This window comes from Microcaecilia unicolor, chromosome 3 (assembly GCF_901765095.1).
Source record: "Microcaecilia unicolor chromosome 3, aMicUni1.1, whole genome shotgun sequence".
NCBI lineage: Eukaryota > Metazoa > Chordata > Amphibia > Gymnophiona > Siphonopidae > Microcaecilia > Microcaecilia unicolor.
The window spans coordinates 422,790,160-422,805,583 of NC_044033.1; the positions used below are offsets into that span (position 1 = coordinate 422,790,160).

At 48.8% G+C, this 15,424-nt stretch overlaps 1 protein-coding gene across 1 annotated transcript in view; it reads left to right on the forward strand.

Annotated features, from left to right (window-relative positions):
- The window catches only part of SMC6 (structural maintenance of chromosomes 6), a 413,908-nt gene that overhangs the window by 103,636 nt on the left and 294,848 nt on the right, over window positions 1-15,424 (forward strand). The window contains 1 exon segment of the mRNA XM_030198844.1: window positions 4,819-4,920. Coding sequence (XP_030054704.1) covers window positions 4,819-4,920 — 102 coding nt within the window.

A 15,424-nucleotide genomic window follows, 5' to 3' on the forward strand; every position in this document is an offset into this window, starting at 1 on the left:
CAAGTATGAATATTTTGAACTGGGGGAAATTTCTAGCCATCATGGGATCTTGGAATCTGGGATTTGTTGAGCCCTGTACTATTTTTTTTTCTATTTTTTTTTCTTTTTCTCCTCCTTTTCTAAGACTGGCATGCATTCTAGGCATTGGGCTTTAGCTGTTGGACTATTCACAACATAGCTGATTGCTTTTTTTTGAGCTATGTATTATAAATTATGCTGGAGTCCTATTAGGTCAATGTTATTTAATTTCATAAGATTCCTAGCCCATCTATCTTAAAATTCTCTGCAAGTGACAGTCTCACATGGCACTAACTCTTATATGTATCAAGTCACATGCCCACTTTAATTGTTTATTCAGTAATCACGATACTGTATACTATACACTGCTATATATATATTTGATTACTAAACCGGGTTGGATGGGATTATTTGTTTAGCACATTGACATCAAAGGGAATAACTGGATGGTTTTTGCAGGCAGTACAAACTTCATACAACAAACCGGGAGCGAATGTGTTGGTGAATGGTATAAAAGAGTCAACCTTTGACATTCAGAGAGGTACGAGACAAGGCTGCCCCCTTTCGCCTGCTCTATTTTTACTATCAATGGAACCACTGCTATGTGCACTAAGAAACAAGACTGAAATTAAGGGAATATATGTAGCTAGACACGAAGTGAAAGTACTGGCATTTGCTGATGATTTGCTTCTGACAGTGACAGCTCCCCCAAGGTCAATAAAGGTGCTGATGGAAGAGATGGAACAATTTAGTCGATTGTCGGGCTTCACACTGAATCTATTCAAATCCTCAGCCTTGGAAGCAGTAGCAGGAGATGACAATGGATGGAAAGTTAAAGTTCCGCTTAAATGGGCTGACTCCCATATTAAATACTTTGGGGTGCTTATTCCTGCTAATTTAGACCACCTATATGAAATAAATGTACAACGAATGCTATCGGACAGTAAACTGAAGCTGCAAGCTTGGGCAGCGCTACCAATTTCGCTACTTGGGCGGATAGCTCTGCATAACATGATAGTGGCACCAAAGTGGATTTATATCTTTCAAACCATCCCGATCTATCTGAGATGGAAGGATGAGCAAACATATAGCAAAATGTTGCAAAGATTTCTCTGGAAAGGGAAAAAGGCTCGCATGTCCATTTCAACATTAAGCATTCCAGTGGAGTACGGAGGACTGGGCCTGCTAAACCTAAGACACTTAAATATTGCCAGCGGCATGAGAACTATTAACGATTGGTACAGAGATACCGAGGACTATAATAACATGAGTCTGGAACTTAGTCTCTCGCCAGGGACCCACTTTAGCAATTATCTACACGGGACAGGGGCATCTGTCCCCCAAGCTTTAACACACTCGTGGATTATGAGGACCGCACGTGCCATCTGGAAATGGGTGTGCCGTTTACATCATTTTTCAGCAAGGGTGACTCCATTTCTGCAAATATGTGATAACCACACCTTTGTGCCCGGGAAACTATATTCAACGTTTCAAAGATGGCAGAGCAAAGGGACTGTGTATCTGCTCCAAGTGGTGACCAAAGAATGAAACCGTTTCGGGATTTACAGATAGAATATGACATACCAAGTAAAGATAACTTTCACTACATACAACTATGTCACTATGTGTCAACTTTACCATGGACATCACTAACAGAAGATGTTCAGAAGGAGCTATCATCGGCTTTCTCCCTTGAGTCTCAACAAAGAGTACCAATGTCATTTCATCATCAACATGTACGAGACACCACACCAGAATTACAATACCATAAGTTGGCACAAGTCTGGTCCGCAGACCTGCAAGTAACAGTCCAAGCGGCGCAGCTAAAAAGCCATATATTGCAATCGGAAAAGTGACAGACTGGATTTTACACTGGGAATTACAATATAAAATGGTTACGCGCATATATATACCACCACGCCGGGCTTTCCACATGGGGCTTTCACCTTGGGGGGAATGCCTGAAATGCGGACTGAGCGGAGCTACATTGGGCCACATGTTTTGGATATGCACTGGCATCCAGAAATTTTGGAAACGGATTACAACATATGTTTCAGCCATGTGGGGACAAGTATGGAGGTGCGACCCGGCCTTCCTTTTTGGAGGTTTGGGCCTAGGGCCCTCACCCCGGAAGGGATACACAGCGTTTGTGATGAGAGCCATAATTGTCGGGAAACAGGCCATACTAGCAAAGTGGTTATCTAACCAGTACCCCACATGGCAACAATGGCGTACATGTATGATGATGCTAGTACGCCTGGAGCGTCTAGGTATACTAAAACTTGACTCTCCACAAGGTATAAAATTTCAACAGCGGTGGAGCCCATTTTGGGACACTATGAGCCCAGCGGCAAGAAGTCATTTACTTAACATCTGAGCAGGCTGGGCTACATAGCCTAGGGAAAAGTGACACTGTGCTGCAGAGGGGCAGGGCGGGGGGTGGGGGGGGGGGGGAAATAAGAAAAAAAAAAGCAATAGAAGAAAGGTTTGTGAAACCAGCTGTCTAGTTGACATGTAGCACTTTGATGGTTATGCTAGCTGTTTTAAATGTTAATTCCCTAAGTAACTCAAGATTACTGCATAACTGATACTGCTTGAGCAAATACCACAGTTATTAACGTTGGCACATTGTAAATGACAGCTGACAATTGTAATATGGTACTATTATAGTTATAATTGTTCCAACGTATATGATATCTTCAGACTATCAGAGGCGGTACTCCGTTTACTGGCGGTACACCATTATCAGTTCTCATACGGTGAATATTTCCCACCTTTTTCGTCATTGGTTATGGTGTAGAATACCTATATATTTCTTACTGTATAATTTTCTTAGATAGGTTCCTTTAAATACCATTCACCTCTAGAAAAAATTCATCTTTACTTATCTTTTGACTGGTCTTGATATCTTATCAGGCTAGATATCGGGGCTGCATACCGACACGTGTTTTGCTTGTAAAGCTTTTTCAAGGGGAGACTGGGTACTCTTTTTTTTTTTTTTTTTTAGACATAAAGGGGCATACCTTGAAAAAGCTGAACAAGCGAAACACGTGTCGTCCCTTACCATGCAACACTGCCTCTCTCTTTTTTTTTTTCCCTCCAATTCAAACTGTTCCTCTGTCTCTCTCAGCCCATCGCTTCTATCTTTCTTCCCGGTATAAGATCACCCTTCTATCTCTCATCCTCTAGCATCCACCATTGCCCCATCTCTCTCTCCGCCCCTCCATCCAGTATTGCCTGTCTAGCAGAGTGGAGCCAGGAGTCTGGGGGGTGGCCCTGGAGGCAGCAGATCTGTCATTGGGCAGAGACACATCTGCATGCTGTCTCAGCTGTCTATATTGTGGGCAGTGATAATGTGCAGATGAACGTTCTCAATTACGCTCTTCTGGATCTGGAACAGTGGGAGCTGGAGCTTTAGGCATTCCAGCTAATGGACCTCTGGGTGCTTCCTCAGTTCGACTTGATGGCATCTAGAGCCAATGTGAAGGTGGAATGACTTTTCAGTCTTCAGAGGGAGCTGGCCTCTCGAAGAATAGATACCCTGGTGCAGCCTTGGCTGCTAGTGAACCCTCTCAATATCTTCCCTCCTTGGCCTCTCATTGGTTGCTTGTTGCTCAGGATTGTGCATCACCCTCATCTGGTCTTGCTGGTGTCATCAGATTGCCCTCACAGGTCTAGGTATGTGGATCTCAAGTGTCTGCTGGTGGAGGATCTCCTTCCGCTGCCCAAGTGTCTTGGTCTGCTCTGGCAAGGGCCGGTACAGGTGGCAGATCCAGATCCGGTTTAGCTTACAAGTATGGCTATTGAGAGGTGACGATCAGAGAAGCATAGGTTTTCCCCTGCAGTGGCTTCAACCTTGCTTCGCTCCAGGAAGTCCTCTATGTCCCAGGATCTGGCGTGTGCATGTCCTCATGTGGGGAACAGTCCCTTTCATCTTGGAAGGTTTTCTATAGCAGGGTGTGGAACAGGGGCTAGCCGTGAGCTCCCTGAGGTTCCAGGTGGCTTCATTGTCCAGCTTTTGGGGAAGGTAAAGGGCATATCTCTGGCTCTGCATAGAGAAGTAGCTCAGTTTCTGAAGGGGGTAGCACATCTATGCCCCCCTCTTCGTCTTTCCTTTCCTTCTTGGGACCTCAATATGGACCTCTGGGCTCCTATGAGGCTCGGTTCGAGCTCCTGCACTTGACTTCCATAAAGAATGTTACTCTGAAGACAGTATTTTTGGTGACCATCACCCCTGCTAGGAGGTTTCAGAATTGCAGCCCTGTCACGCTGGGATCCCTAACTCTCCTTCTCAGAGGATTCTGTGTCCTTGCACACAGAACTTTCTTCCCAAGGTAGTGCCTCTCCGTTCTTTGTGAATCAGGAGGATTGGAGTCTTCACAATCTGGAAATCTGGACAATGCTGCACAGGTACCTCAATTAGATGAACAAGTTTAGTCTCTTGGACCACCTCTTTCTACATCTCCATGGCCCTCGGAAGGGCAAGGCAGCCTCGAAGGCCTCCATTGCAAGGTGGATTAAGGCAGCTATTGAGCCCCCTTACATCGGCAAGAATTGTCCAGTGCCTCAGAGGCTCTAAGCACACTCTACTAGTGCTCAGGCTGCTTCCTGGGCACACACAGACCATATTTAAAATTGGGCTTGAAAGGCTAATTTTGGCCATAATATAATAAATATCAAGGAAAGAAATAAACATTTCATAGTAGATGAAAGTGAGATTAGATATTTAAATTTTTATGTATATTTTTCTTAAAATGCAGTAAATCTTTAAAACTCATGTTTTGTATCTTCTGGTTCTAGTTTTTTATGAAAGCAACACAACTTGAACAGATGAAAGAAGATTATTCTTATATCATGGAAACCAAATCAAGGACACACGATCAGATAAAGCAAGGTGTGGAGGTATGCATTTTTTGAAATTGCTGACATTAAATCCATCTGACTTGCTTATGGGCACTACTTCATACAGTTATGATTCAACTGATTCTGAATTTCAACCTGGGAGTTTGCAGCAGTTCAGAGTCTTTCTGAGAGAGAATATTGATTGTATTGCCATTGCTGCTGTTAATACTTGTCAGTGCTACATGAAGCAAAACTGAACTGACTTCAGATGTAACTGGATCTTACCATTTTAGCTACAGGAAGTGGGTACTGTATGTGATTGGATAGATGAGGTAACAAGTGGTAGGCTGTTGGGGCCTGTGTAGGAAACTTGTATTCTCCGAGGACAAGCAGGCTGCTTGTTCTCACGACTGGGTTGACGTCCGCGGCAGCCCCCACCAACCGGAAGAAGCTTCGCGGGACGGTCGGCACGCAGGCCACGCCCACCGCGCATGCGCGGCCGCCTTCCCGCCCGTGCGCGACCGCTCCCGCCAGTTACTTTTTTCCCGCGACTGAGAGAGTGGTGCGTTTGCCTCTCTCTCTGTTCAGCCGCCGGATTTTCGACCGCGTTTACGCGGATCGTCGCTTGGACCGTTCGGTTCCCTCTGTTTTTTGTTTGTATTGTTTTAAAAAAAAAAAAAAAAGAAATTTTTTTTGCGCGTGTGGAGCACGCGCTCCCCTTTTCCCTCGCTTTCTAGCGGGGACGCCACGTTGCGGCCTAGTGGCCGCTCGGTCGGTTGATTTTTTCGTGGTGTGATTTTAGCCACCATTGCCGACTTTGACTTCGCCGACGCGATTTTTCCGTCGATGTCCTCGAAGGTCCCGAGTGGATTTAAAAAGTGTGGTCGCTGCGGCCGGCCGATCTCGCAGACCGACACCCACGCTTGGTGCCTCCAGTGCCTCGGGCCGGAGCACAACCTCAAGTCGTGTGCTTTGTGTCTCGGTCTCCGGAAACGGACTCAGGTTGCGAGGCAAGTTCTGCGGGACCGTCTTTTTGGAACTTGCGCCGGCCCCTCGACGTCGACCTCGACGGCATCGGTATCGAAGGCCGGTTCTTCGGTACCGGTATCGATGCCCGAGACATCGGCACCGATGGCAGCGACCCCAGGAGAACAGGTCCCGTTGGCCCGCCGGTCCGCCGGTGAGAGTGGGGTTGAGAGGCCGCGTGGGCAGTCGGCCCCGGTCACTCCCTCAACTCGTGAGCCACGGGACCGAACCCTGTCGGACCCGGTACCTCGAGACCGAGGGGGATCGACCTCCTCCTCCTCCATGCCCTCCGGCACCGGTGACGTGCACCGGAAAAAAGATAAGAAGCGCCGTCACCGGGAGCCCTCGGTGCACCCTGAAGAGGAGTCGACGCCGAAGCGTCATCGCAGAGAGGAGAGATCTCCGTCGGTGGTGGAGGTACCGACGCGTCGGGGTTCCGGCACCTCGGTGCCGTCTCCTGGCCCCCAGCAGCTTCTGGCACCGACACCCTTACCGGCCCCACCGCCTTTCCCGGCAGCGGGCCTGGACGAGTGCCTCAGAGCCATCCTTCTGGGGATCCTGGAAGGGCTGATGCGCCAGGCTGTGCCGGCGTCGGGGGTGCTTGCGCCCCCGGCGCCGATGACTGTGGCGCCGGCGAGCTCTAGCCCGGCGCCGGGGCTGTCGACACCGCCGCCGCTTGCGGTGCCGGTCTCGACCGCCACGCAGGTGGAGTCCCCGTCGACGTCGATGGAGGGAGCTCCGTCCCCGCCGGCGCGGGAGTCCACCGCTCGACGACACCGAGACCTTGGTGCCTCGACGTCGAGCCGGGCCCGGTACCGGACTCAGCTACATGAGCTAATGTCCGATACCGAGGATGAGGACTCGTGGGGGGAAGAGGAGGACCCGAGATATTTCTCCTCAGAGGAGTCTACGGGCCTTCCCTCGGACCCCACGCCGTCACCGGAGAGGAAGCTCTCACCTCCTGAGAGTCTCTCCTTTGCCTCCTTTGTGCGGGATATGTCTATAAGCATTCCCTTTCCCGTGGTCTCTGTGGAAGAGCCGAGGGCCGAGATGCTCGAGGTCCTCGACTATCCATCACCACCTAGAGAGTCCTCCACGGTACCGCTGCACAATGTCCTGAAGGAGACGCTGCTTCGGAACTGGGTGCGACCACTAACTAACCCCACCATTCCCAAGAAAGCAGAGTCCCAGTACAGGATCCACTCTGACCAGAGCTCATGCGGCCCCAGTTGCCCCATGACTCAGCGGTCGTGGATTCTGCTCTCAAGAGGGCACGGAGTTCGAGGGATACCGCCTCGGCGCCCCCGGGGCGGGAGTCTCGCACTCTGGACTCATTTGGGAGGAAGGCCTACCAATCCTCCATGCTCGTGACCCGCATCCAATCTTACCTGCTCTATATGAGCATCCACATGCGGACCAATGTGCAACAGCTGGCGGACCTGGTCGATAAGCTCCCGCCGGAGCAGTCCAGGCCTTATCAGGAGGTGGTCAGGCAGCTGAAGGCGTGCAGAAAGTTCCTGTCCAGGGGGATTTTTGACACCTGTGACGTGGCATCTCGTGCTGCGGCCCAAGGTATAGTGATGCGCAGGCTCTCATGGCTGCGTGCCTCTGACCTGGACAACCGCACCCAGCAGAGACTGGCTGACGTCCCTTGCCGGGGGGATAATATTTTTGGCGAGAAGGTCGAGCAGATGGTTGACCAACTGCATCAGCGGGAAACCGCTCTCGACAAGCTCTCCCACCGGGCGCCTTCAGCACCCGCCCCCGCGGGCGGGCGTTTTTCCCGGGCTCGGCAGGCTGCACCCTATTCTTTTGCGAAGCGTAGGTACAACCAGCCGGCCCGAAGGCCTCGTCAGGCACAGGGACAGCCCCAGCGCGCTCGTTCCCGTCAACAGCGTGCGCCTAAGCAGCCCCCTGCGCCTCCACAGCAAAAGCCGGGGACGGGCTTTTGACTGGATCCATGGGAACATAGCCGCCCTTCAAGTGTCCGTACCGGACGACCTGCCGGTCGGAGGGAGGTTAAAATTCTTTCACCAAAGGTGGCCTCTCATAACCTCCGACCAGTGGGTTCTCCAAATAGTGCGGTACGGATACGCCCTGAATTTGGCCTCCCTGCCTCCAAATTGTCCCCCGGGAGCTCAGTCTTTCAGCTCCCATCACAAGCAGGTACTTGCAGAGGAACTCTCCGCCCTTCTCAGCGCCAATGCGGTCGAGCCCGTACCACCCGGGCAGGAAGGGCAGGGATTCTATTCCAGGTACTTCCTTGTGGAAAAGAAAACAGGGGGGATGCGTCCCATCCTAGACCTGAGAGGCCTGAACAAATTCCTGGTCAAAGAAAAGTTCAGGATGCTTTCCTTGGGCACCCTTCTGCCAATGATTCAGAAAAACGATTGGCTATGTTCCCTGGATTTAAAGGACGCATACACTCACATCCCGATACTGCCAGCTCACAGACAGTATCTCAGATTCCGCCTGGGCGCACGGCACTTTCAGTATTGTGTGCTGCCCTTTGGGCTCGCCTCTGCCCCACGAGTGTTTACAAAGTGCCTCGTGGTGGTAGCGGCCTACCTACGCAAGCTGGGAGTGCACGTGTTCCCATATCTCGACGATTGGCTGGTCAAGAACACCTCGGAGGCCGGAGCCCTCCGGTCCATGCAGTGCACTATTCAACTTCTGGAGCTGCTGGGGTTTGTGATAAATTACCCAAAGTCCCATCTCCAGCCAACTCAGTCTCTGGAATTCATAGGAGCGCTGCTGAATTCCCAGACGGCTCAGGCCTACCTTCCCGAAGCGAGGGCCACCAATCTCTTGGCCCTGGCTTCGCAGACCAGAGCGTCTCAGCAGATCACAGCTCGGCAGATGTTGAGACTTCTGGGTCATATGGCCTCCACAGTTCATGTGACTCCCATGGCTCGTCTTCACATGAGATCTGCTCAATGGACCCTAGCTTCCCAGTGGTTCCAAGCCACCGGGAATCTAGAGGATGTCATCCGCCTCTCCACCAGTTGCCGCACTTCACTGCTCTGGTGGACCATACGGACCAATTTGACCCTGGGACGTCCATTCCAAATTCCGCAGCCCACGAAAGTGCTGACGACGGATGCATCTCGCCTGGGGTGGGGAGCCCATGTCGATGGGCTTCACACCCAGGGTCTGTGGTCCCTCCAGGAAAAGGATCTGCAGATCAACCTCCTGGAGCTCCGAGCGATCTGGAACGCACTGAAGGCTTTCAGAGATCGGCTGTCCTGCCAAATTATCCAAATTCGGACAGACAATCAGGTTGCAATGTATTACGTCAACAAGCAGGGGGGCACCGGATCTCGCCCCCTGTGTCAGGAAGCCGTCGGTATGTGGCGTTGGGCGTGTCGGTTCGGCATGCTTCTCCAAGCCACGTACCTGGCAGGCGTAAACAACAGTCTGGCCGACAGACTGAGCAGAGTCATGCAACCGCACGAGTGGTCGCTCCATTCCAGAGTGGTACGCAAGATCTTCCGAGAGTGGGGCACCCCCTCGATGGATCTTTTCGCCTCTCAGACCAACCACAAGCTGCCTCCGTTCTGTTCCAGACTTCAGACACACGGCAGGCTAGCGTCAGATGCCTTTCTCCTTCATTGGGGGACCGGCCTCCTGTATGCTTATCCTCCCATACCTTTGGTGGGGAAGACCTTACTGAAGCTCAAGCAAGACCGCGGCACCATGATTCTGATAGCGCCCTTTTGGCCCCGTCAGATCTGGTTCCCTCTTCTTCTGGAGTTGTCCTCCGAAGAACCGTGGAGATTGGAGTGTTTTCCGACTCTCATTTCGCAGAACGACGGAGCGTTGCTGCACCCCAACCTTCAATCCCTGGCTCTCACGGCCTGGATGTTGAGGGCGTAGACTTCGCTGCGTTGGGTCTGTCTGAGGGTGTCTCCCGGGTCTTGCTTGCCTCTAGGAAGGATTCCACTAAAAAGAGTTACTTTTTCAAGTGGAGGAGGTTTGTCGTTTGGTGTGAGAGCAAGGCCCTAGAACCTCGTTCTTGCCCTGCACAGAACCTGCTTGAATACCTTCTGCACTTATCAGAGTCTGGCCTCAAGACCAACTCAGTAAGGAATCACCTTAGTGCGATTAGTGCTTACCATTATCGTGTGGAAGGTAAAGCCATCTCTGGAGAGCCTTTAGTCGTTCGATTCATGAGAGGCTTGCTTTTGTCAAAGCCCCCTATCAAGCCTCCTACTGTGTCATGGGATCTCAACGTCGTCCTCACCCAGCTGATGAAACCTCCTTTTGAGCCACTGAATACCTGCCATCTGAAGTACTTGACCTGGAAGGTCATTTTCTTGGTGGCAGTTACTTCAGCTCGTAGGGTCAGTGAGCTTCAAGCCCTAGTAGCTCATGCTCCATATACTAAATTTCATCACAACAGAGTAGTGCTCCGCACTCACCCAAAGTTTCTGCCGAAGGTGGTGTCGGAGTTCCATCTTAACCAGTCAATTGTCTTGCCAACATTCTTCCCCAGGCCGCATACCCGCCCTGCTGAACGTCAGTTGCACACATTGGACTGCAAGAGAGCATTGGCCTTCTACTTGGAGGGGACACAGCCCAACAGACAGTCCGCCCAATTGTTTATTTCTTTCGACCCTAACAGGCTAGGGGTCGCTGTCGGGAAACGCACCATCTCCAATTGGCTAGCAGATTGCATTTCCTTCACTTACGCCCAGGCTGGGCTGGCTCTTGAGGGTCATGTCACGGCTCATAGTGTCAGAGCCATGGCAGCGTCGGTGGCCCACTTGAAGTCAGCCACTATTGAAGAGATCTGCAAGGCTGCGACGTGGTCATCTGTCCACACATTCACATCTCATTACTGCCTCCAGCAGGATACCCGACGCGACAGTCGGTTCGGGCAGTCGGTGTTGCAGAATCTGTTTGGGGTGTAAATCCAACTCCACCCTCCAGGACCCGAATTTATTCTGGTCAGGCTGCACTCTCAGTTAGTTGTTCTTCGTAGGTCAATTTCTGTTGTACCCTCGCCGTTGCGAGGTTTAATTGACCTGGGTTATTGTTTTGAGTGAGCCTGAGAGCTAGGGATACCCCAGTCGTGAGAACAAGCAGCCTGCTTGTCCTCGGAGAAAGGGTATGATACATACCTGTAGCAGTTGTTCTCCGAGGACAGCAGGCTGATTGTTCTCACCTACCCTCCCTCCTCCCCTTTGGAGTTGTGTGTTTCATATTTTATTGCTTGTCATTCAACTGGCGGGAGCGGTCGCGCACGGGCGGGAAGGCGGCCGCGCATGCGCGGTGGGCGTGGCCTGCGTGCCGACCGTCCCGCGAAGCTTCTTCCGGTTGGTGGGGGCTGCCGCGGACGTCAACCCAGTCGTGAGAACAATCAGCCTGCTGTCCTCGGAGAACAACTGCTACAGGTATGTATCATACCCTATATGTATAATGAGATGTTACAACTAGATAGTGCAGAAGCATGAAGGCTAGTTAGGTATTGATTCTAGCTGGTACTAAAGTGCAGAGAGCAATAAAAGGGATCTTTGAGTGATAAATAACTACTTAAAGATGTGAGGAGAGTTATTTTGGGTCACGAGGAGAGTTATTTCGGGTCATTGCATGTGTGCTGAAACACCAGCTGTAAGAAAAGAAAATTGCAAGACTTTTGTTCTTCGTACTCATATGGTAAAGGAGTGAGTAATGGTTGTTGATATTTAAAGTGTATTTCTCTAGTTTGGTGAGGAAGTGGTGCATGTTTTGTGTTTAAAACTGTTACGGAAAAATGACTGTTCCTTCTTTAGTTTAACACAAAGAGGAAGTAACCTGCAGTAAGGTGGCCAGCTACTTTTAAAAAATGTTGTTCAGGGCTCTGATTGGCCCAGGAGCTCAAATTAAGTCTTGAAATACTGGAGTTTTCTCCAGTTTCAGTTTGGAAGTAGAGAAAGACCTTTACTGAGCTCTGTAAGCGGTTATATTCTGTATCCTGTGAGCAGCTATATTTCCTGTACTTCCCAGGCACTATCCAGGTAGTGATAAAATGTTTAGATAGTTTTATAATTGATTCTTATTCAGATACCTGTTATTTTCCATCTATTTTTTTATAGTTCACTGGTCAATATTTTTATGACCACTTCTTTTTTTTTTTTAGTTTGACTCTGCTTGTCTGTACTGAATAAGAATCCTGGTGGTTTGTCTGTTGGGTCTGTGAGTGCTTTCCAGGAAATGTGGGATCACTGGAAGTGTGGCCCCAGTAACCCAGAAATCACTGGGGATAACTTGAGAGCAGGAGACTCACTTAGAGGCGGTTGAGACCCAGTCGGTAGGAGGAGGGTACTATTGTAGAGCACATGCCCAGATGCAGGTGGACCTGAGCAGTGCTGGAGATAGACCCTCTAAGTGGCCCCAGGCAGGTGGCTAGGTGTTTCCTGACAGATAGTGAAGGATAACTTTTAAATAGGTAAGATTTAGAAATGGGTAGAAATTAATGAAAACCCTTCCTTACCTCTCTTTCTTCAGTACTTGTAAATAATCCTATATAATAAAACGCACCTCCAACATTCTGAAGCTGACTGTATGGCTGAGGCATTCCTGCTCTCTGTATCCATCTCCTGAATTGACATCACGTACGTCCGGGTTCGTCACAAGCAGAAGTGACCAATCACACAAGGTTTCTCGGCTTCAGAATGTTGGAGGTGCATTCTATTAAATAGGATTGGTCAGTTCCTTGAAGCACAGCCAGAGCTCAACGTCCTGCACAGTAACGCTCAGACACCAGAAAGAGAGGTGGGGGGGGGGGCTGACACCAGAGAGAGGGAGGGAAGGGGGGCCTGACACCAGAGGGGGGGGAGGTATCTCTGTCACACACACACACTCTCTCACACAGTCAATGTCTTTCTCTCTCTCACTCTCACACACTCTCTCTCACACACTCTACGTCTCACACTGTATCACATTCACTCTCTATGTGTCACACACTCTCTTGGTATCATACACTCAGTCTCACAGAGAGTCTGTGTCTCACACACACTCTCTCGCACACACTGTATCTGTGTGAAACACACTCTCTCTGTCTCAAACTGTGTCTCACGTACGCACTTGCACACACTCTCATTCTCACACACACACTCTGTCTCTCACAGACACACTTGCACCCAGACTCACTCTCTCTCTCTCTCTCTCTCTCACACACACACACACTCGTACATTCACTCTCTCTCTCTCACACACAGTCACTCTCACATACACTCTCTCAAACATACACACTCCAAGGAAAACCTTGCTAGCGCCCGTTTCATTTGTGTCAGAAACGGACCTTTTTTACTAGTAGTACATAATTATCAAATGTCACTGCTCTTGCTACAAATATCTGAGTTTGTCAAATATTCCAGCTTCGGCTCACAATGTACAGCTGTTATCACCATAATTCTTGCCCTTATCACCATCTCCTATTTTAAGAGTATTTCTCGGCTATCAGCCATTCAAGCCTGGCTTGTCAGATCACTCCTTTTCTGTTTTGTTTTTAGCTGGAATGTGTAGTAAAGTTGGCTTGCATCCCATGCTAGGAAACTTGCCACCTTCCTTGAATACATTTGAGAAAGTACCAAAGCACTACTGACGCTGCATATCCATTGACCTAGTCTTCTTTTCTTTAGACGTAATGCAGCTGTATCACTGCTCTTTGCAAATGTTAGTTATCTGTTTTGATATTAAAAAAAAAAAAAAAAAGCAAATGGTGGTGAACAAAATTTTCTTCCTCTTCATTTTGGCTCTCTAACATTCCAAGTAAATGATGTAAGTTTTCATACTTAGTGCAACAACTGGTCCCTTATTTCTAGCACTGTATTCCCTAGCCCCTGCTGCTACCACTACCCCCTAGGAATGCTTAAATTCTGCCCAGTTTATTACCATCTTAAAGCTCAGAGCATCATTTCAGAGAGAAATTTTCACCCTAATGCAGTAACCATATACAGTGAAGTTTTGTTAAGAAGTATTACTTAATACGTGGAATACGCATTGACCACAGTGTAGATTACATAACATAGTATTCATTAACACACGGGGCCAAATTTCCTTCCTCTAATAGCCTTAGTACTGGTCCTCTTTATGTAGCTCTGCCTGCGTATAATCGGAGTTCTTCACAGTATCATGTGTATACATTTTTTTTTTCTGACTAGTACTGTATTTGTGATCTTTGGTTAAGAACTTTGATGCCCATTAAATGATGCTTGCAATTGAAATGTTTACATTCATTTTCTTGTATCTCTTTAATTTGATTGATCATTGCAACCAGAGTCTTGGTAAGTACAATACATTTTTGTTTAGTATTTGAAACAGTAATAAAGCAGGGTTCCCATATCTCACAGTTCACATCAACCGAAGTAGTTAATTATTTGACTCCCGATTTCAACGTGTTAAAGGATCCACCCTGTAGTATGGAAACTATGTGCAAAGATAGGAGAACATACTAGAAGCACAAGGATCTGCATTAGCAGCAGTTATTTTATGCGCTCAAAAAAACTGTATTGGCATGAACATGTGCTGAATTCTTTTCTACATAGATACATAGAAAAGTGAAGGCAGATAAAGAACATGGTCTATCCAGTCTGTCTACCCATGCCACCTACTATCCCTTCCTCCCCCTTTGAGGTCCTATGAACTTATCCCAAGCTTTCTTGAATTCAGATACAGTTTTTGTCTCAACACCTCCACCTAGAGGTTGTTCCACAAATTCATCACCCTTTCCATGAAAAAGTATTTCCTCAGGTTACATCTATCTCTTTTCACTTGCCTCCTGTGCATTTATGCCACATAGCCACCGCACATGCACCTTCTCGTAAGTCGCGCAAATGCGGTCTGTTCTTTTTCCATGTGAGAAGCTGTTTTTTTTTCTTGTCCTCTCCTCATTTGCTCAGTAGACAGCTGTTTTTTTTGTGCCTTTTGGCAATTTTTGCAGCCTGTTTAATAGGGCTCCTTTTATTGGACCCTTTTTTCCCATCCTTTAATTTCTTTAGAATTGTTTTTCCCCGGTTTTGAAGTTTTATTGTTTTTCCATCGTCATCGGGCCACTTTTAGGCCTTACTTTGGCTGGGTCTTCCCCTTTACTTTTTGTGCCTTGCCCCTTTTTCAGACACCATCGCGTCATTTAATTCCTGCTGTGTTCTCTATCTTCACATGAAGAGGGCACAGGATTTCAGTCCTGTTTGTTGCCTTTTGGCCTTGCGTTGGCTCCCAGAATCTTCACCAAGTGTCTAATGGTAGTTGCAGCATTGCTACGCAGACTGGGAGTTCAAGTTCTCGTATCTCGACTATTGGATGCTAAAGAGCTCCTTGAGGACAGTTCTCAGGAGCATATGCGGATGACTATTCGGGTGCTCGAGCTACTAGGGTTCGTTTTAAACTACCCCATTGCATCTCAGCCCTGTCCAGCGATTGGCGTTCATTGGAGCCCAGCTCAACACACAAGAGGGTTTGAGTCTACCTTCTGCAGACTAGAGAGGACAATCTTGTCTTGCTTGTGTCCAAGGTTTGTGCCTCTCAGCAGGTCACAGATTGGCAGATGTTGAGA